General features: G+C 39.5%; 1 protein-coding gene across 2 annotated transcripts; it reads left to right on the top strand.

Annotated features, from left to right (window-relative positions):
• Positions 1-1,442: 1,442 nt before the first annotated feature.
• Positions 1,443-16,722, top strand: SEC23B (SEC23 homolog B, COPII component). 2 transcript variants are annotated; one of them, XM_075203816.1, is made up of 20 exons: positions 1,443-1,577; positions 3,397-3,632; positions 3,864-3,921; positions 4,956-5,042; positions 6,062-6,298; positions 7,074-7,159; positions 7,430-7,574; positions 7,910-8,068; positions 8,349-8,464; positions 8,578-8,701; positions 9,726-9,806; positions 10,127-10,216; positions 10,532-10,638; positions 10,727-10,880; positions 11,806-11,883; positions 12,356-12,517; positions 12,606-12,692; positions 12,865-13,020; positions 13,404-13,469; positions 13,944-16,722. In XM_075203816.1, the coding sequence occupies exons 2-20, from the start codon at positions 3,412-3,414 to the stop codon at positions 14,031-14,033; spliced, it is 2,304 nt and encodes a 767-aa protein (XP_075059917.1). In that variant the 5' UTR covers positions 1,443-1,577; positions 3,397-3,411; the 3' UTR covers positions 14,034-16,722. The 2 variants fall into 2 exon arrangements, with proteins under 2 accessions (XP_075059917.1, XP_075059919.1); XM_075203818.1 differs by having other exon boundaries at positions 1,458-1,562.
• Positions 16,723-23,737: the final 7,015 nt, after the last annotated feature.

The following is a 23,737-nucleotide window of genomic DNA, read 5'->3' on the forward strand; positions in this document are numbered from 1 at the left end:
ACATGACCCATGTACCCTCCAGGAATTATTTTGTTGAAGTAGTATCACAATCTCAATACAACCAAATACAGAACAACAAAAAAAAAACTCCTCACAAACATGAGATATTAAGGAGATATTAAGGGATTTGCTTCATGGGGCAATATACATGTATAGCCTCAAAATGGGTGTAAGCAAAATAAAAGCTATGGATCACAATCTGCTTTATAAAAACAACTACAGTATTTGTAACATTCGTCATATTTAGGGGTTGACTGATCCAGGAAATTTATTCAATCACCATTTTTGTTGTCGGGAAATATTTTTCTTTTCCCTGGGAGGCTAAATTGTAAACTGCCGCACTAGGGGGTTTGTTTGGCATTGCTCTATATCTGTGCAATTCAAATGTGTTAGATTAGGTATTGTAAATCTGTGAGAAACAGAGAAGACTCCAACTCATGGAGGATGGGAGTTATACAAAGGGAACCTTTGCTACATAAACAGGCATACAATTTTAAATATCTGTTATTATTGTAGTGCAAATGTATTATTAATAAAAGGTATTTAAATTTGTTGCTCAAGTGCATAATAAATCATAATGTTCTCTCAATTTAGACTATTTTTCTTATAAACATGTCCATTTAATTTTGGAACTAATGGTCATATGTAAAGGGACCCTCCCTAGCTTTTGCGAAGGAGGGTCTGAAAATCTCTTCCCCCCCCCCCCCCCTCTCTGGGGCCTATTAGCTCCTGGGAGAAGGAGCGGCACAGGGGTCTAACGTACCAAGCCCCCAGCACAGTATTGCACTGCACTGGGTGATTTCGAGTCACACACCTCAGGCTTCAATAAATATTTTTTAAAAATAACTCTGTAGCCATATATTCATCTCTGGGAGAGCCTCTTTTCAGGTGCGCAGTCCAGCTGAAAAGTGACGATAACAGATGCAAATTTACTGGATAAAAATGACTGATAAGCCCCTATATCCCCGAGGCTGAAGTTAGCTTCTTATTCTACCAGCTTCTTATTTACTTCTTTATTCATGCTCCCTTTAGTGTTAATCTGATGTGAAATCAGTGATCTAACTTGATTTCATCCTTTAAAAATAAGCCTCGTCCTATATCAGTAGATGCTTAAGAAATTGTCTTATTTCCACTCTGGTTTCAACAGAATGTTAGAAACACAGGCAGTCAGCTCATTCACTTTAGTCAATGCTTAGACGGCATGTAGCTCTCCATGCTGGGACTTCCCACAACATCAGGAGAGCCTAATGTCAAATACTGAACTATAAACGTCGGTCTTTGAGCATGGCTCAGTTTGATGACGTCAGAGAACTGGCTAAGCCTGATTCTTCTGCCAGGGGAATTTCGGGCGAGTCCAAAGCTGATGACGTATCTGCATACTTTGGAACGATGCTCGTTTCGATTGGCTGGAGGCAATTGACGTGGCTTCTTGCGTGGACCCTCCTCTATCACCGACGTCACGGAGCGTAACCGGCCTATTGCTGAGCTGTACTTCCTAGGACAGGAACCCACACCCGGATACCGAGACCTGCGGCCCGGGAGTCACAGACACCGACTCAGCTGTGAGTGAGATAGAGGTGAGTAGTCCAGATCTACTGGAATGCTTTATCTGCTTATACAGCACTATAGGATAGGGCTACATCATATGTACCAGGGTGTCTACAGGGTAACTGTATTGACTGCAGTCATCGGTGGGTCCTGGTCATATACTTTCATGCAAAATTGCGTAAATATATATATATATATATATATATATATATATATATATATATATATATAACTGCTATCATCAATGTATGACTGATCTTTCCTCCCATTCATGGCATGATTGGTGTTGTAGAGTCAGTAATTGCCAGCTCATGTGTCTAGAAATGCTAACCTGTAACGATCAGCTTTTAAGCTGAGGTTACTGTTTAATATGTGTACACTGGTCTTCCCAATAAATCATTTAGTGAATGTACTGAATGGAAATTTGTGATCATGTTAATGCTTCAGCTGTGTTCAGCTTGTATGATATTTTGCCTTTATTTTCTGTAATAAGTCTGCTGTGAAATTAGCTGTTTTTCATGTGTTGGTTTTTTTTGGTATAAGGAAGGAATAACCTGTTATCGTAGTGAGACTGTTGTGTTTAACAGAAAGCTCTGGTTATTGATTTCAGATTCTCAAGAGGATTCCGTTTCTTGCTGTAATAGCTGCAGTGTGACTGTCGCTCTCCTCTGAGTACTGAAATAATGTCACTATAGTTTCAAGAAATTTTGTTGGTCAGTTAAATTAACCTATTGACCCACCAATAATTGCATTGCTAAACCGTTGAATACTTTAATGTAGCTTGTTTCTACAACTACAGCATATTTCCAGATGCTTACATCAAAAACTATCAACTGCTTTGTTTGTTGCTGACCTAATGAAAGTCCGATTTTTGTATAGAAACCATGGTGATGCAAGACTAGAGACTATTTTATCTGGTGTAATTGGCACATCGGGCATGAATCTGGTAACAAAGTTGTTGAGGGACTCAAGTTTAAATTGTCAAACATTGGTATATGCTTGCCTAGTGGTGGTGACTAAATCCTAAATATACCATGAACGTTAAATTCAAGTAGAAATGCTCAATAAAGTAGTCTACAAACGTCTATACTTCAATAAGGTACAAACAGTTGTTTTTCACCATCTCATATTATCAGAGCATAATAAAAGGGGAAAAAAGCTTATAGCAACCCAGAACAATTTAGAATTTTTATTTAAAATTTTGGAGATAATTTCTGATAGATTCCTTACATCATGTGACTGAGTATAGTAGAGCTCAACCCTTCTTTTTATTCAATCTATGCACCAATTCTCAAAGTTTAAACCAAATATGTTTTGTTTGACACTACTTGTTTGGCCTTTGATACTTTCTTATACAGATTTTATTGTGACTTTTGGTCATTTCATTATCAGTCCATTGGCTTGTCAGAGGTGTGAGCTCGTATTGTTACAAAGTACAGCTGCTTCGGAGTTATTGACACTGCAACTGTGTAACCCTGCTTGCGTCATGTAGCCGTTATAAAAATAAATACCTGCTCTTGCGTATTTGTGACACTCGTTTTCCTTTTTATTTGATGTTTTCATCAGTCTTGCATTCCACTTTCACAGGAATGCTAGTTTCAGTGCTAGATAAATGTTAACCATTAATTGTTTTGTGTTGGCAACGACAGGTTTTACAATACATTGTTTTAAGTCTTCTTTTTGAAAGAGGCACAAATTTGCACAAATTGTTATGCACATTTGTCAGTAAACATACGCTGTAAAGTTATGTAGATTACATTTGGTATTACCTCAGTATCTATACAGTATGTGTCTCCTTTATTCTCAATTTCCCTAATGAACTGCTTGCTTATTATGTCTGATTTCCAGCACTACTCTGCTCCTATGGCAACATACCTGGAATTCATTCAGCAGAATGAGGAGCGAGATGGGGTACGTTTCAGCTGGAATGTGTGGCCCTCCAGTCGTCTGGAAGCTACCAGGATGGTTGTACCTTTAGGGTGCCTTTTTACCCCACTTAAAGAACGTCCAGACTTGCCGCCTGTGCAGTATGAACCAGTCCTCTGCACAAGGCCAACTTGCAAAGCAGTCCTTAATCCACTTTGGTAAGAAATGCTAACAGCCTGTACATTTTGGATAAAAATAGTGGCTCACTTTGGAAATTACTAATTTTAGTTCTGAATTACTTTTTTTTATATAGTGTAAGTGTTTGAAAAAATATCTAAAATAAAAATGATTATCTGATTGTAAAACTTATGTGAATGTTATGCAAAGGAGCAATAATGGATCTCACTGTATAATAAATATTGTTTAACTTTTTTTTTTTTTAAATATAGCCAAGTTGACTACAGAGCCAAGTTGTGGGCATGTAACTTTTGCTTCCAAAGAAATCAGGTGGGTGCTATACATTTTACTTTTATAGAGGATGGCAATCCCTGAATATTTGACTCTTAAAATAAATATTTGACTCTTAAAATAAAAAACAATCCAGAAACAACACATAGTTTTCATAGTTTCCTCTTTCAAACGAACATTAAAAACCCACCTTTTCCTTAAAGCCTTCCAGTCTCATGCCTAAACTCCCACCGGTCGGCTACCTCTCTTTCTCATCCCATCTTCCCCTTCCTCGACTCCGTCTCCGTTTCTCCCGTCTCTCCATCTCATCCATGTGTCTGTCTGTCTTCCCCTCCCTTTAGATTGTTCGCTCCTTGAGCAGGGCTCTCCTACCTCCTGTTTCCATCTCTTTTAACTGCGCTCTCCAGCTACTCTGCTCACCTCCTCTCGGGCCCTCTGCCCTCTGTCTCCTCTCGCTTCTCTCCGCTCCCCTCAGTGACTCTCAACCTGTCATATGTGCCCACCCTCTTGGGCCATAGTTACCTGCCTATACTCACTTTTCCCCTCCCTCCCTCTCTTTCATGCTCTGCCTGAGCCCCCAGAGTTATAGTGCTTACTGTTACTTGTACTGTGCTGTTTCACCTTGTACTGTGCCATTGTTTGTCCCTGTACGGCGCTATGGATACTTTGTGGCGCCCTATAAATAACTATATTATTATTTTTATTATTAATTTTTAATTTGGTAATTACCTATTGTTTCCTCTCCCTAATGAACAATGAAAGGTCATTGTTCATTAATAAATTAGTTTCAGACTGCCTCTCGCCCCTTCTTCCCAACCTTCATCCTTTTAATGTATAAAAGATATATTATATGTTTCATGTTGTATATGTGTATATCTGTCTTGTCATTATATTTACTCATTGTTTCTTTTGTTTGTTTTTTTAACTATCATATTACCTCTAGTATACTTTATTCTGTTTGCCATTCCTGTTTGTAATCCACGATTGCTAAATGAAAATACAAAGCTAAAAAGAAATGACTTTTACGTGTCATATCATAGACATGTAATTTAATTGCAATATGTGTTTTTCAGTTCCCTCCCACATATGGTGGAATATCAGAAGTTAATCAGCCTGCGGAGCTAATGCCACAGTTCTCTACCATTGAGTACATTGTTCAGGTACAGTTTGAGTTATTTGTTTCAGGCAAATAATGCATTGCTCAGCCATGAGTAAATTATTACTGATTTTTGTCAGCGAGGCTAAAAAAAAGCTTTAAAATGAGTGAGTAGGACATTTCCATTACTACTTCCGATAAATATATGTTTAATCAATGAGCGCTGCATCTAAAACAAAATGTCATTTTAGGATTTTGTAAAATTCACAACTACCTATGCAAACTCTGTAAAGGTGTAGGGATTTAAGGTATTTAAATGCGTTTAATCTTATTCGATAGCTGAGCACAAGTAATTTTCTTCTGGCAATGCCTGCTGTTTTCTCTAATAATGTTTCACAGGGGAATTATTGTATGTATAGAATCCCTCCCCACCCGTTTCAGTGAAAGAAAAAAAACAATGACTTCCTACCTCTTGGCTCACCAATACATTTAGTTTTTAATTGCATTTGCTAATTTGATTGTCTTGTGGACAAATCCAGATGGGATGGTCCCTGCAATACACCATCTATATTGAAAATCCAAATAAAGTGTTAACAGTATATAGTTGCACTATTTTATCACAAATTGTTCCCTTTCTTCTATGTGTATTAGTGGGGTAGAATTTAAACCAGATGTCCACCTTGAAATATTAATGGTTGGTTGGAATCTAAATTGCTGAAAAAGTTTGTCAGGCAAGCAGTACTGTTTTTGTCCAATATATGTTTAGTAGTATTGGTACTAATGGTCAGTAGTATCACTGATGTGTACTACACGGACAGGATGATCCTTGGCCCTAACTAGGTCTGACGGGATATGTGTCCAATTCAGCAACACACTTTAGTGGCCAAATAGAACACTTATTCAATGTGACCTGTTACTGCAGTTGCAGAATCATCGCACACGAAGGCCAAAAGTGGTGTGCCGATGGATTTCCAACAGATGTTTTACCATAAGAATAATTCACAAAATTGTAAATACGGTCTTGTTGCTTGAAATATAAATAATTTGTGAAAATAACTTTAATTCAACTTCTTATAATTGCAGCGAGGTCCACAGACACCACTAATATTCCTGTATGTGGTGGATACATGTCTGGAGGAAGAAGATTTGCAGGCTCTTAAGGAATCCCTACAGATGTCTCTGAGTCTCTTGCCCCCAGATGCTCTGGTTGGACTGATCACCTTTGGTAGAATGGTACAAGTGCATGAACTGAACTGTGATGGGATCTCAAAAAGCTACGTCTTCCGAGGGACCAAGGACCTCACAGCTAAGCAAATACAGGTACTGAGCTGCTGCTGCTGTTGTGTAGGTGCTAAAATTAAACTAACTAAGTTACCCAGTGGGAATAATATTGAAATGCATGCTCCTTTGGGGTTTCTGTCTTTTTAATGACAAACACCGTGCAGGTGTTTGCTGTCTGTGTTACATATGAGCGTTAGATTATTTTGCAGTGTATCACACTGTACATTTTACTTGTGCAGATCGCACAGGGAGTTGCTTGTTTGCTCCTTCCTGACGTTTATAAATAAAGGAAATCCTCCTTGCAGGTTAAAAAAATAAAATAAGATCTGTTTTCATTATCAATTGCCAAGAGACACAACATTTTCCGAGCCCAGCAGGCGCTGGAGTAATGAAGCCACTGTGAAAGGCTCGGAACAGTTGGCAATGGGGAGTACACACTGAACGTGGCATCTGATGACTTGTTCAATGCACAGTCCGCATTAACATCTGTTGTCATATTACCTGGTGATTCTCTCTCCAGCCCACTGTAGAACTGTGAAAATGGCAGTAGCTCCAGCAGTAATTTGTGAGGCAAGGGATTGCATCCAACCAGACTTCTAACCAGAAGGCTTCTTTAGTGGAGAATCCCATTATGACTGGAGTTAATGCAATAAACTGCCGTATAATCTACATACTGCAAATAAGAAGTAATAACTCAGTTTATGGAAGACATAAAAAGTAACACACCATCTGTTATACCGAAGGTCTAAATTCAACACACTGTAAAATATCTTTTATTGGAAAACATATTTCAATTTTTTTTTTCTTTTAATAGGACATGTTGGGTCTTTCGAAGTCTGCAGCTCCAGCACAACAGGGTAGACCTCTGCAACCTCAAGAGCAGCCTTTCTTGTCAAGCAGGTGATTGCATGGGTCTTTGCACGCTTTTCATTTTAGCTAACTGGGAGGCTGTGTTTTATACAGTTTTGCATGTGGGCATAGATGCAAATACAAGGGTTTGTACAGAAATGAGAATATTCCAAGGAAGAGCTTTAGTACCGATTTATGTGATTATCATCTCAATGGTTTTTTTTTCCATTTTTATTTCATTTGTTAGAATGTATGAGACTCTAGTAGTAATGCATTATATTACAGAATATGTAGTAATGCTCCTTATATCTCTACTCCTAGGTTTTTACAGCCAGTTCACAAAATTGACATGAATTTAACAGACCTACTCGGAGAATTGCAACGTGACCCGTGGCCTGTAACCCAGGGTAAAAGGCCACTGAGATCTACTGGTGTGGCTTTGTCTATTGCAGTTGGCTTGTTAGAGGTAATTGCAGAGCTCTTTGTTTTCTGGTGGAGGAGGGTTTCCAACGATCACTAGATAAACACTTTCATGTGTAACTTGTGTCTCTTATGGTGAAACCTGATTTAATTAAAGCTTTTATATTGAAATAAGTCTCTAGCAGATTACATTAACTGGTGCAGTGTGATGCTAACGATATTAGAGTTGTTGAAATCAACAGTATGGGTAATTATGGAGAATTTAGAAGCTAGTTGGCGTTACAATGCAATTTGCATCAACCTTTTAGTATTGGTGTGTTTTTTGTTGGGTTTTTTTGTTTGTTTTTAAAAAAAATTTGTTTCAATTTTTTTTCTTTTTAGGGAACGCTTCCAAACACTGGGGCCAGAATAATGCTGTTTACAGGAGGCCCACCAACACAGGGACCAGGCATGGTAGTTGGAGATGAACTGAAAACACCAATTCGTTCCTGGCACGATATAGACAAAGATAATGCTCGTCTTATGAAGAAGGCTACCAAGGCATGAACACTTGTCCAATTTATACTTGTTTTTCTGTGTGTAGGAAAGGCTTTCACTGGGTCAAAAGAATTTGTAATACAATGCAAGCCTTTGTATCCCAAAGGGCCTCTCATCAAAAGATCTTGTATAATCTCTTGTTTCAGCTTCTCTGTCCAAAACATCTCATCTATGCTCATTTCTCTCTACTGTGCACAAATATCTTATACTTATGGAGTCTAAAATACTTCTATGACATTGTTTTTTATTGACAAGTTTGTATTTGTTTTTTTCCTCTATACAGCACTACGAAGGACTGGCAAACCGCAGTGCAGCCAATGGTCACTGCATTGACATTTATGCTTGTGCGCTGGACCAGACAGGTCTATTGGAGATGAAATGCTGTTCAAACCTCACAGGGTACGTTATAACTAGTATAGTGTAACATGAGCTACACTTCTGTTTAGTGGAGTTTATTAAATTGTACAGTGAATCATCCCTTGCATAATTATATTTTATGTTTATTTTTCCAGAGGTCAGATTGTCATTGGAGACTCTTTCAATACATCTCTGTTTAAGCAAACATTCCAGAGAGTGTTCAGCAAAGATTTAAATGGAGAGTTTAAAATTGCCTTTGGTGCCAACCTTGAAGTAAAGGTAAGAGTTTGGACTGTAAAGTTGCAACACATGTTTTTCGTGTAGCCTAATGTAGTTGCATATGTGTTTTTTTTTGTTTAAATGCTAAATCTGTTCACATGTGTTTGAATAGCTTATTACTTTTGCATTCTTATGTACTATTTAAATAGTAGTATTGTTTAAACCAAGCAGTGTATTGTCTAACAGGCATGCTGGCAACACACATGCAGATGTGGTTTATTTTATTGTGAGCTATTTAGCTGCTCCCAAAAATACAGATTGTACTGATCAATTTGAAGGGAGAACTCCACATTCACAGACTTCTGTTGTGCAGGAATTTTTGTTCCATATTTGTTGCCCTTATGTACAACATTTGTGTAGATACAAATGTATCCAACTCGCTTAAGTGAAAACGACAGATCTGTCTGGACAATAGAGTTCTCAGGTGGAGTGTCCGTTATATCCCACATTGTTTAGGCAGGGTATAATAGGAACCTTTTTGTACATTTGGGAACTCTGTGCACAAGGAAGAAAAGGCTATACATATTAGAATATGCTAGAAAGCAGTAACTGAACATATTGTGCAGACTAGATGGGTTTGGCGTTCTATATCCACCATTTAATAACTAGGGGCTAGATTTACTAAACTACGGGTTTGAAAAAGTAGAGATGTTGCCTATAGCAACCAATCAGATTTTAGTTATTTATTTAGTACATTCTACAAAATGACAGCTAGAATCTGATTATTTGCTATAGGCAACATCTCCACTTTTTCAAACCCGCAGTTTAGTAAATATACCCCTAAGCCTTCAAACATAAATAAAGATATATGTGTAACTACTGATGGCGACATACAGAGCTGTTGGATAACTGAGTACAATTCTATCTGTATATAATGTATCTATATTATCAAAATCAGGTTTTTACTACTAACATTTCTCATTTTTAATTGGGACAATATGCTGCTCTAAAACGGTTTTCTTTGTAAAGCTATGGGTAAGATCTGTTCATATTTTTGGTAAAACTTTGTGTGTGTTTCCAACAGACTTCAAGAGAGTTGAAAATATCAGGAGCTATTGGTCCCTGTGTTTCCTTAAATGTGAAAAGTCCATGCATTTCAGAAAATGTAAGTTGTAAGAACATTTGCTGTGAATGTATATTTCATTAAATCACACACAAATTCACAATATAAAAATCACGATAACTTGGTTTTTAAGTCTAATTATTGCTACAATGAAAAACATTTAAAATATCTTTCCCCATCCACCGTGTGTTTTTAGTGTGATGTCATTAGACATTGAAATAATGTTTTGTTAACACATTCATCCCTAATGTAACTGTCAATGGTAACATTCCTCAGCAAGCTCACTTTATATCTATGCTGGTAAAAGTTTAGTGTCGCAGATGGGGAGTAACTAGTCAACATTTTGTTTCTAATTGTCTTAGGAATTGGGAGTTGGTGGAACATGCCAGTGGAAAATCTGCAGCCTGGACCCATCTACAACACTTGCAGTGTATTTTGAAGTGGTGAATCAGGTATTTTAATTTTTGTGCAAAAAGCTGCTAATTATTTTCAAACTGTAAACATCAGATATGTTGTAATTTTGGTTACTTTTTAGAGAATGGTTTTTGTTTTTGGTTTTTTTTGTTTTAATTTTAGTATAGTTCTCACTATCATATTCTCTGTCTAGGAGTTGGTTAGGACACAAACAAAATAAATACCTTTGCCAAGTAAAAGTTGTAGAAGGGCATAAAACAAGGGGTAAATCCCCATTTTTATCAACCTTAATAACGCTTATGTTTTTACTGATATCTGGTAATGATCCTGTAACAACTGTTTGTTTTATTTAGCACAATGCACCCATTCCACAAGGCGGACGCGGAGCTGTTCAGTTTGTCACCCAGTACCAGCATTCTAGCACACAGAAACGGATCCGGGTCACCACAATCGCCAGGAAGTAAGTGATTTTCTTCCGTTCTCTTCTAGAGCCCCTGATGCAGCATGGAATGGAGCAAAACTTATATCTCTGCTTTTCTGTCTTTTAGCTGGGCCGATGCTCAAACACAGCTGCAGCACATTGAGGCAGCCTTTGATCAGGAAGCAGCGGCAGTGTTGATGGCACGACTGGGGGTATACAGGGCAGAGACAGAGGAGGGGCCAGATGTTCTCCGATGGTTAGACAGACAGCTCATCAGACTTGTAAGTTTCATGTTATGTGGTGATTTATGCAGGTTACACAATTCATGATATATCAATATAGTAATGTTTGGAGTAACATTCAGAAGATCAGAACAATATCAGAAGTCACCTCTGAGTTCTAAAGTCCCTTAGAAGCATTATCGTAATTTAGTATAATTTCCTGAAATGGCATCGTAAACATGTTTAAATTTCCACTATATCACACTTTGATATAACTTGTGATATTTACAGATAATATTTTGCTTTTTTAGCAGTAGCCCCTCATATGAAGCATGGATGGTATACACTACAACTTTGACAGCCAATTATGCCATTTTAGACCTAATGGCTCACAAATCAGAGAGTGTATGAGTTTGAAAGGCCTCTAGGGCTGATCAACACCAGATTGCAATCTGTGTTGTTGGGGTGGAAAGTAAATGCATTTGAACAATAATGGCATCTGAACAAGTAGTCCTCTTCTGAATGCACAAATGGTGCCTTTTACTGATCTGAGTTTTGCACTCAGCTTCCAGGTTTGGTGTGTGTATGGCCAACTTTAGTCTCCTAGGGGGAAATTCAGTTCCCAGCGATGTCCCACCAGACATCACAGTCCAGCTCTGCTCATTTCCGGGTACTGCAGTATGCAAACATCATTGCTTTTTCCTTTACATCTCTGAGGCGTCAGACAAAACCTCTGATGTTACATCGCCATGGGGTGCCTTCTCAACTGTTCTGGAGGCACTCCGCAGTATATAGTGGGGAATTAAATCCACCCCACCCCCCCAAAGTACATTACAAACTTCGCTTTGAAATAAGCTCTGTGTAGTATTTGTGTTTTCTGCTGTATATGCTATTTTTTTTTCTTCTTTGTATTGTATATATTTTTACAGCTATGGCTTTATTTTATTATCTGTTTACTTTATGTGAATAAATTATTCTTTTATAGTGCCAGAAATTTGGACAATACAACAAAGATGACCCAACTTCCTTTAGACTGTCAGACTCGTTCTCCCTTTACCCTCAGGTAATAACTATTTACCTACTTCTGTCATTTAAGGCATGTAATTTGAAACTCATCAAATGCTCACGTGTGCATCAAAAGTAACGTCACAGGAGAATTTTCCTTGCTTCTGGGCATAGCAGTTTGTTGTAGTCTAAGAATGCACAGTTGTATCTATGTCCTGTAAATAAAATGTGTATTTACGTAAGCCGTTCTTTATACTTTTGGCTATGGTGATGTCATTCTCTAGTTGATGATTGTTTTTGTGGAAACATTTTTCTTTATAAACATTGGAGTTCAGTAAAAAAAATGACTGATAATCGAGAACAGTATATTATTGTGAGGTACATGTTATATACAATTCCAAGCATCTATACTTCTGTAGGATGCAAACTTTTTATATGCATATTTTGCCTTTTCAAAATAGATCTACTTCTATTTGGAGTTTACCAGCTCTTTAAAGATAATAATGTTAAACTCTTTCTAAACTGTGCAGTTCATGTTCCACTTGAGAAGATCGCCCTTCCTGCAAGTGTTTAATAACAGTCCGGACGAATCATCGTACTATCGCCATCATTTCGCCAGACAAGACTTGACCCAGTCTCTTATCATGATCCAACCCATCCTCTACTCTTACTCTTTCTATGGTCCTCCAGAGGTAAGAAAAATGAGAACCCACTAATGCTTCATGGAACCATATATGTGGAATATTTACAACCTTCTCTCGTGGATTCTTTTCTGCACAGCCCGTTTTATTGGACAGCAGTAGCATTTTACCTGACCGGATTCTGCTTATGGACACATTCTTCCAGATTGTCATCTACCTTGGAGAAGTAAGCAGATTCTATATTGTAGATTAATTATATAAAAAAAAAAAAATTGAGTATTGCCGGCTTTTTTTTTTTTTTTGTTTGTTTTTTTTGTAGGTTTTTATGCCGTCTAAACTATTCATCCTGCCATTATAGATTTTTATTTACTTTATTTTTTTATTCTTAATCCCTGCAGACTATTGCACAGTGGCGTAAAGCTGGCTACCAGGAAATGCCAGAGTACGAGAACTTCAAACATCTTCTACAGGCACCACTAGACGATGCCCAGGAAATCTTACAAAGCAGATTTCCAATGCCACGCTACATCAATACAGAACATGGAGGAAGCCAAGTGAGTCCTTGTGCTGTGGTGGATGCTCCATCTTAGTTACATATTGGACATGTTCAGTTTAACTGAAACTTCAGTCTGAGACATTAAAGTGATGGAGATGTTGATAGACCTCAATAGCTTGAGGATGTGGCCTAATAGCACGGCGATTATGATATAATTCGGGTCATAGTCAGGTCCAGAAAGGTCTGAAAGTATGATGGAGAGCAGGACAAAAAAAAAAAAACACAAAAATTAAATCTAGCACTTAGCACTAACTCCAATTAAAAGCAAATGCACTTCTTTTTTTTTTTTTTTTCTAATGAAAAGCTGCTTATCGTATGAATAGCAGATAAAAAGAGAATCAAACTGTATCACTAATCTTCTGTTTTATTTTCTTTTTCTAGGCCAGATTCCTTCTTTCCAAAGTTAATCCATCCCAGACGCACAACAATCTATACAACTGGGGACAGGTAAATAAAAGTATAGATGTACATTTTGATGTAGTACACATCAGTCCACGTGTAGACAACTGTTTTGCAAGAAATAATGAAATGGCAGGAAAATAGACCTTTGTTAGCAGTAATGGATGATTATTTATGTTTCCTTATTCAAGCCATATATAATTTAACTCCTCATCGTTAGTAAGGCATTAGGATTTTTTTATGATTTGATTTGACACATGATGACCACAAGTGTTTTGACTTGCTGTTGGAGCAAGCCACTGATTCAGCATGATTTTGTTTTTAGAGCAAGTATTAGGGAATGTGAGGTGGAAACTGACTGTTTTGTCCAATCATAATTCATAGCTCTGTCAATTTTCGGAATTTCAAGGAAACGGCTCAAACAGATTGTGACTTGCTCAATAAATGAAACAATTTATGGTCCGTGTGTTACCAGGTCACTTTGTTTATATCCACCAATTTATTTATTTTGTTTTCCCCCAGGAATCTGGAGCACCAATCCTGACAGATGACGTCAGTCTTCAAGTTTTTATGGACCACTTGAAAAAGTTGGCTGTTTCTACTGCGTCTTAATTCACAAATCTTTGAAGTGTTTCAAAGACACCAATGGAACAAAAGGCCATTTATTTTTCTTTTAGAATAAAAACATTCCCTATGTAGTTCAACGAACTAATCGGTTTTACCTTAAGCTAAATAAGATGTGAGGTTTCAAATTTTCAATGTAGTCCTACCTTTAGGTTTAATTTATTATTTTTGTTTTACATTCTTAATTACAGTTCCGAATGTTAACAATGATTTGTATATATTCAGAATGCATCTGTGTTTTGCTTTTTTTTTTTTTTTTCCCCCCTCCTCTGTTTTCACTGCGGAAGCTGTACATCCAAATCTATAGTAAAGTCTTCTGCCCAAACTACTTACAGTTTTTGTCAATAAAGACGTTCTTTTTAATTAATCACTTGCTCGGCACAGTGATGGCAATAGTGCGATTTTAAAAAATAAAAATCGTAATCTTCAGTTATCGCATAATGAAACATGTGACATTAAAGACACAAGAGGTGCATTGTCTGGCCCTAAATTAGGTGTACTCTATGGTGTCAGGTGGAATAATCTCACAAGGATCATTCATCTATATTGAGAGACTCAGGTGTGATACACACCTGTTAGACCACGCACTAGGGAAAGATTGGCTGTGTGAACTACACCTGTTTCTGCCCATAGTTCCCAATGATCTTTGTGACTTTCTGTCTCTACTCTGTTCAGCTAGGCAGAAACATAATTAAGTAACACCCGTGTGCACAAAGCCATAGAACTTTCTGCAGAATTTATATTGTATGCGCAACCCTTAAATTTACTTACATTTTATATTATAATACGTATTATTTGTATTTTTTCTTTAATTTTTTTTGTTATTTGAAAATGTAAATCTACTCTAACATGACCATTAGCAGCTTTCATAATGTTATTTAGTCAGTAGGAGCTTGTTTGTGAAAGCTGTGACCAACTGCATAGTCCACAAATATAATAGATGTTGCTGATTGTGAGTGGAAAGTAAGTAATATGTAGCAGCAGTAGAACTTGCTTGACATGCTATGACAACCTGTCTGAAGCATGCTGGGAGTTATGGTTCCCCAACATCTGACTCACTGTGAATACTCTACATTTACAAACTCCTAATTTACCCTCACACACAAATAAACATTAGTTAGCATACTAGAAAGTGTTTGTATTGGGCATACTCTGGCTGATCTAGCTGCTCAATTGGTATGTTAGATTTGGTCATACACCTATGTAGATGGAGTTGCAGTAGTCCAAAGCCTCCATGCACAGTCACCACCCAACTAGATCTTCTGTCCTGTTAGAATGCAGTCAGATGTCAATCATATGTAAATCTGGGTTTTCTGTCTTTTTTTTTTTGCCCGTAAAATCCACTAATTAGGTTTAAAATGACCTGATTGCTGCATGAGGGCACCTTTTTTCATAATTTGCTTTCACCCTCTCAGAGTAAACAAATTCCTACACATCTCCTTCTACTTTGTTCTACTAGGGACCATTGCTAGAACAATGAGTAGTTAGAAGTTTTATTCTATGGGGCATATTCAATGTAAAGCGAAGTGCCTCCGGAACAGACCTGAAGGTAATTCGTGTTACTGCAACATCGCAGATTCCCCCCCCCCCCCCCCCCCCCACCCTTCTATAGGGTTGTGAAGGGAAATTCGCAATGTTGTGGTAAAAACAAAAAAAAATGCAAAGCTGAGATGTCCATGGTCAATTGAATATGCCCCTAAAATATCATCATTTGGAAATGTTCATTTGAACAGAAATGATGATACTTAATGGGGCAGAATGTCATACTTCCATGGATGCAATTTTTAAGTACTTTGGTGTCCCAAAATATTGATGTGTGTGGTCAGCACAAGTAATAGATCTTTCTGGTATCAATATGGCCGCATTACCCAGGGGCTCCCTAATGAGCAGTAAACTTATGGATGAGAGAAAATAAATCTAGGAACCAGGCATTGCTCACACATTAAATATAACAGCAGAAGCAGCTGCCCCATCTACATTTATTATAATAAAATAAAGTATGAGAACAGGTCCAGTTCGCTGCCTTGCAGTTCATTGTTGATTACACGTTGGCAATTGCTGCAAAAGTGACCACTTGCCCCATCCATTATCTGCTGTTCCCTACAAATTGATGACTACAGTAAAGTGTCTGAAAGATTCCTTACTGACTTACCTAACTACGGCCAAGTCTTTCATGTGCGTTTCTGCCCCCAGATAACTTGCTTTGTTTTGTACTGTATTGCATTGACATGTATGAAACTTCGACTTGGTTGTCCATCGTCATGTTAACCTGTTTACCTTTGATTTGGGGGAGCAAATTGGCATTTAAAGCTAGAAGACCTGTTCTTATTTTCTAATATATGAGAATATTGTGCCAGGGATTCTAGGTCTTGATATGGAACTAAAGTCTGTTGCAATTCAGACTGCCAAAGACTGTACCTTTTGCTTGTCTAGACATGGAATATATTGTGCTAAAACCAATGCCACTGAAAAGCCATCAGCCCTTTTTTCCCTCTACAGTCTCTTAAATATGGCCTTCAACTACTACGATATAATGTAGGGATATCACAGAAGACACAATAGCACAGTAACTGAATTTTATACATTTGGTACTGTATTTACAGATTGTACAGTATGCATTAAGAACATCCTGATTGATATATTTAATGTAAAAAATTAAACAGATTTTTATTAATGATTATAGTATTATGCATGTGTTCTGATTGGACTTTATATTACACATATGTATGTGCGTATTCTGCAGTCTGTTCTGTCTGTCAACATATGTCAAGTACTATTTAGACAGGGCATACTTATACCCAGATTCAAATGGAAATGTATTTTTAGATGCACTTCAAGATGAAAATGACAGTACGTACACTCAAGTTGCATGCTTTAAAAATGCAACTTGTGCGCAGGTTGGGTTCGAATATGAATCAGCCCAATTGTATATGAAAAATGTATATTTACATGTATATGTTGAGTTGGAAGATTCTCAGATGCATCTCTAGATGTGGCCAGCTCAAAACCAGTAGTACTGACACTAGAAGCAAGGCAGGCATACAAGTGTGTTAAAAACTACACCACACGATAAGGCTTGACAGTGTTAGTAGTAAATGATAGTTGCATTATCCTGTTTGTATGCAATATAATATTGTAGATTTGTAGGTGCTAAAGTGCTCCACCGTGCCATACAGTAGGGACAACAGAACATACAAGGTATACAAAATAAAGGCAGACATGAAAATAAAAGGTAGGGAGGATCCTGCTCATGAGAGCTTACATTTTAAGTGGAAGAGGGCACAGCTGAAACAAGAGAAGTGAGTTTGGTTAAGAGTGGAGATTGGGACAATTGTGAGGGTGCATTAGTGTAAGTTGTATCAGCGAGGTCATGCTAAGCTCTACTAAAGAGATGGGTTTTCAAAGAGCATCTAAAGTATTGACACCTGTAGGAAAGCCCAATTGGGTGTGGTTGGGAATTCCATAAGCGGGTAAAGGCACATGAAATGTCTTGTAGATGGGAGTGAGAGATGGTTACCAAAGTCAAGACAAGGCGCAGGACAGAGGTTGAATTGAGAGGACGAGTATTTTGACATGAGAAGTTGAGGGATTTTTAGGTAAGGGTGAGTAATTTAAATTGGACTGTGGAGGAGAGCAGAGATATGCAAAGTGGTTTTGGAACGGTGAGAGGAAGATTAGTCTTACGGCAGCAGGTGATTGCAGAAGTCAAGATGAGATAATAGAATAGACATTATTGGTAGCATGTTGCGCAAGAAAAAGGTGTATTCTGGCGATATTTCTAAGGTGGAGTCATAGGATTGTGAGAGAGAATGCATGTGAAGAATTAAGCAGAGGGCGTAGTTAAGAGTCTCCCAAGACCTCTGCGTTGGAGTCACAGAGGAAATTGTGGTATTATTGAAGGAGAGATTTGAGGAGAGTTTTGGACATGTTGAGCTTTAGGTAGTGTTGGGACATCTATGTGGAGATAGAAGGAAGACAAGTTAGTACAGAAGGGGAGATGCAATGAGAAGAGAATTTGGTGTTGTCAGCGTAGAGGTGGTACAGGAGGCAGAATAAGCTAATTAGTTCTCCAATAGAAGTGGTGTACAATAATAAAAGCAAAGGGGCAAGCCCACAGCCTTGTGGGACCCAATTAAATAGCGGGAGTAGAGGGGAGGATGTTCCAGATGTAGAAGGAACGGTTCCATAGGAAGTGAACCAAGAAAGATCTGTCACAAAGGCCAATGGAGTGTAGGAAAAGAGGGTGATCAACAGTGAAATGCAGCAGAAGGGTCCAGGAGGATGAGTATGAATATATGACCCTAAGACTTTACTGTAAGTAGATCACTAATCACTTTTGTAAGTTCTGTTTCAGTGTAATGTTGCATGCGAAGCCCGCTTCCAGAGAGTCAAGAATGTTGTTACATGAAAGTAAGACAAGTGGTTAACTTGTAACCAAATGGGAGGAGACAAATAAGACAATATTTGGAGTGAGGTGATGGATTATGAAAGGGTTTATTTAGAATTGTTGAGATGAACGCACGTGTAAAGGATGAATGAAATGTGTCAGTGGAGAGACACAGATTGAAGAGGTGAGCATGTAGTGGGAGAGTGAACAAGGGTACGGCTTGTAGGGTGAGAAGATGAGATGAGTGCAGACACTGTCTTCAGTTACTGGCGAGAATACATTAAGGGTGGATGGGAAAGAATAGAAGAAGTGTGTGGAATCTGACTTGAAGAAATATCTTGTTGATTTTGTCTGAAGTAGGTGGAGAAATCATGGGCTGTGAGGAGGAAAGGGGGAGGAGGTGCAGGTGGGTAGAGAAGCAAGCTGAAGGTGGCAAAGCGGCAACATGGGTTAGAAGACTGGGTGAATATTACAGATTTGGAATATGTTTGGCAATTGAAATGGCGGTGCTGTAAGATGAAAGGATCATTTGTAGTGGAAGAAATCTGAATAGGAACAAGATTCCTCCAGTGGTGCTCTGCACTGCAGAAGAACTTTTGCAGGTAGTAGGTCTGTTTCTTATGCAATTGAAGGGGTTTGGATGATTTGAAACTGTATGTGGTGGGTGGAGATGCACTGTCTACAGCTGAATTGAATGTTTTGTTGTAGAAAGAGGCAGCCTGATTAGGGCAGTGATACGAGAAAGGAGTTGTTTTAGTGAAAATGAGAAGTGGATTGGGTCGCTGTGTACGTGTGGATTTGGGTGCAGGGCGGAGGGCATGAGGTAAGGTGTGACTGAAGGAAAGGAGGTTGTGGTCTGAGAGTGGGAAGGCTAAGTTGGAGAAACTGGAGATGGAGTAGTAGTGAGAAAAGATGATGTCAAGTGAGTGTCCATCATAATGGGTGGGAGGTCTTAGTAAAGTTTGGCTTCCAGGGTGATATTCTTCATTCCATTTTAGCGCTCTATCAAGGTCCAACAGCTAGAATTTTTAGTAACGTTTTTTTTTATCCCTTCCCTTTTCCATCTCAAATGATACTAGACAGGGTTGACCTTGTATCTCCTCTGATGTTTGCACTTGCTATTGAACCTGTTTCCTAAACAATTAGATCAGCGCCCGACTTCCCGGGGATCACTTCACTCATCCCCTCATAAATTGTTTGTTTGCGGACGATGTGTTCTTGTTTGTAACAAGCCCGGGGACATCATTGGCGGCGGCCCTCCAGCTCACTTTAATTCGCTATAGTGCTGCTTCCTTTTATAAACTCAATATCACTAAATGGGTGGCTCTGACCATTAATATCCCCTAATCCACTCTTGCACCTCTACAGAGGAAGTTCCCTTTTATATGGGTACAAAAATCTTTGCCTTATTTGGGCATCCATATTCCAGCCACCACTGCTGAAATATTTGAGACTAATTTTGCTACACTAATTGAGAGCTGGATCAATTACGAGGTCTTCTGGCTGGGTCGCATTGTCACCTTTAAAATTGTGCTTCTCTCAAAATTGATGTATCTTTTTTGTACTATACCCTATGATGGTCCTAAAAAATATCTAGATCAACTATACAAACTAATGTTAGCATATGTCTGGAAGCAAAAACGCCCACTAATGGCTTACCATCGTATGACTCTTCCAAGAAGTCAGGGAGGTCTAAAACTTCCCAATTTGACTCTCTATCAGGAAACATGCCAATTATCACACCTTAGGGAGTGGTTTCTCCCCCCTAAGGCCAAGCCATGGGTGGACCTGGAATGGGCCTCCTCTTTGGCCTTTCCCCTTCCAGATCAATTGTGGACCCAAAGAGTGCTCGGCCTGGACCTACTCACCAACTCCTCTCCATCTCAGATACTCTGCTGACATGGGACCGCCTCATGGCCCGCCATGAGGATTTTTCACTTAATACTCGTAATATGTCTCTTCAAGCTTTATCTAAACTTATCCCAGATCTTAATCTTGCCTCCTGGCGTTCTAAAGGATTGTCTGCTCTTAAAGTCCTGTACTCCCAAGATCTTTATCTTCCCTTCTCCCTACTCCAGGAACGCTTTGATATACCTTCTAAAGACATATTCAAATATGCCCAAATCCGTCATTGGGTAGGAGCGGTCTTCAAGCCCCCCATTCTCTGTCTTCGCCCCCAGCCCAGTTGCTAGACAGATTAACAAAAGGCTCTACTAGAGGCGGCATAACGTTCTGGTACCAGCACCGCCAATCCCTATTTATTGTGCCTAAAGCATCCTGTCAGAAACGCTGGGAGTCAGATCCTAATCTCTCTTCATGCAGCAATAGGAAACCATATATACCACTTCCCATTGTATGTCTAGGTGTGTAAATCACAATGAGATGCACGTTAAAATAATCCACAGACTTCTACCTCACACCCGCCAGGCTTCATGTTATTTGGCCCTCTCAATCCAAATTTTTCTGGCGTCAGTGCACCCATATTGCTGACATTTTCCATGTCTTCTGGGCGTGCCCATGCGTCCAAACTCTCTGGCAGAAAGTGTTTGATTTTATTTCTGTGGTACTGAGGCTGTCCATGGACCCAGACCCGGCAGTGGCTTTGCTCCATCTCTACCCCACATTAGTTCATAAGCAAGATCGTTACCTCCAAGGCCACATTCTGATAGCAACCAGAGTGGCCATAGCCCAAAATTGGAAAGCTCCTGAACCTCCTGCTCTATCTCGAATTATATCCAAAGTCCAGCACAGCTTCGAGATGGAGACGATTGATATGCCATATTCCACATCAGCCTCAGCTCCCATAATGAAATGGTTTAAGTGGTATGAATATACAACTGAGGGTGCCGGAGGAACTGGGGGCTTGACCTCCTCTTCCCCGGCCCTCTCACTATCACCTCTACATGAAGCCTTCCAAGATACATAATATACCCAATGCTAGTAATGTTCACTGTAATCGGTTTAGCTATACTGAATGTGGTAACCAATTTATAGTCTAGTACAGTGGTTCCCAAACTTTTGCAGTTCGCGGCACCCTTAGAGTCTCCAAATTTTTTCAAGGCACCCCTCCAAAATAATTATTGAGCAGTCATGTTTTAGAAGTAGTTGGGTCAAAAAATTGTAATAAGTATATAGGTCAGGACAGAAATACTTATTTAGTTATATGCAAAAATGCCCCCTCTGCATCCAGACACTCTGTCCTCAGGCACTCTGCCCCCTCTGCATCCAGACACACTGCCCTCTCTCACACTGCCCTCCTCTGCTCTGTCACGCTGTCCCCCCTCCTCTGCCCTCTCTCACAATGTCCCCCTCCTCTGCACTCTCACACGCTGTCCCCTCCTCTGCCCTCTCACGCTGTGTCCCCCTCCACTGCCCCTCTCACGCTGTGTCCCCCTCCACTGCCCCGCTGTGCCCCTCCTCTGCTCTGTCTCCCTCCTCTGCCCCGCTGTCCCCCTCCTCTGCCCCGCTGTCACCATCCTCTGCTCTCTGTCCCCCTGTCACCATCCTCTGCTCGCTGTCCCCCTCCTCTACCCTCTGTGCCCCATCCTCTGCCCCGCTGTAACCCTCCTCTGCCCCGCTGTCACCATCCTCTGCCCCGCCATCTGTCACCATCCTCTGCTCTCCTCCTCTGCCATCTGTCACTATCCTCTGCTCTCCTCCTCTGCCATGATCCCTCTCACTCTGCCCCGCGCCAGTCATAAAAATAAACAAAAAACACAAACTTACCAATCCGTCGGGTGCCGGGACCCAGCAGCCTCCTCTCTCCCGCAGCAGCTTGTTACTGATGTCGATATTCAGTGACAGCTGCGGGAGACAGGAGGCTGCTGGGTCCCGGCGCCCGACGGATTGGTAAATTTCTGTGTTTTTTTTTTTTTTATGGCTGGCCCCCCAGTGACAGCGCCGTGGCTCCCCTGGGGGCTGCGGCGCACAGTTTGGGAACCGCCGGTCTAGTATATCCTGTTGTTACATGTATCAGTTATTCTTATATGGTAAGACTCATTGAGCAAATCCCCCTCCCTCTGTGAAGGGTCACCCCTCCCAAGTCCCCTTTGTTTTGTACAGTTAAAATAAAACTTTATTGAAAATTTGACAAATAAGTTAAATATTAAAATTGTGGATTGGATTATATCCTGAGCTAGAAGACATAATTGGTGAATGGATTGCTGACAGGAGAGCAAAGGCGTTGGTTGTACGCAGTGCTGATATTCAAGCATTTGCCCTTGCAATGGCATCACAGTTCGAAATGGTCCCAGAAGGATTCAAAGCATCACAACACAGGTTGGACGGTTTCCTTCAGCGATATGAACTGTCTCTAAGAAGATCAACAACACTGTTTAAGCTGGAAGATGTTGAAGTTATTAAACGTGCACTTGCATTCAAGTCCTTTGTTGATGGGATCGACTTTTCAAAATACCAAACCTGCAATATGATTGCTATGGATGAAACTGCAGTGTTTATGGGTCAAGGATCTCAAACAACAGTTAATCACAGGGGTGCCATGTCAATCTACATTCCCACCACTGGCTACAAAAGTGCACGGGTTACCTGTGTTTTGGCAATTCGTCTGGATGGAAAGAAAGCCACACCTCTAATCATCAGTAAGGGCAAGAAAGATAAGATTGAACGTGTTTCAGGCATTTACTTTCTTGAAACCGAAAAAGACTGGTGCACACAAGCAGTTATAAGGAAGTGGCTGGATTTAATGCTGCCACTTGTTTTGCGAGGTGACCAAAGAGGTCTGATAGTCTGGGATTCAGCCAGCACTCACCGCGCTAAAGACATGAAGATCTTCCTTGCAGAGAGAAGAATAGATCAAGTAATGATTCCCGCAGGAATGACTGCCTATCTCCAGGCCGGAATTCGGGGTATGGACACTTATGATGATGTTGTTGAAGAAGATGACATGACCATTTTTGAATAAAGGTAGGATTTTTTGTTCACAATTACCTGTTTATTGAAATTTCTGTCAATGTTAATTAAAATAAGACCTACCCCGAAAATAAGCCCTATACATTTTTTTGGACCTTCCAAAAAAATAAGACAGTGTCTTATTATCGGGGAAACACGGTACACCTGTGCTCCAGCAAGGAGATATGGAAAGCAAGCACTGTTAGGGGTACCTGAGGACTGGGTTTGGGAAACATTGCTCTACACTAGCAATTCCAATCCATATGAGAAAAATATATATAATTTATAACTGCTTGTTCATATAAATATATATATATATATACCATTTCATTCCTTATTAACTTTGACTGTCTAGTTCCCTCCTTCTTGAAGTAGTGGAACGTTTTAGTACTGGTGG

Source organism: Mixophyes fleayi, chromosome 3, assembly GCF_038048845.1.
Source record: "Mixophyes fleayi isolate aMixFle1 chromosome 3, aMixFle1.hap1, whole genome shotgun sequence".
NCBI lineage: Eukaryota > Metazoa > Chordata > Amphibia > Anura > Limnodynastidae > Mixophyes > Mixophyes fleayi.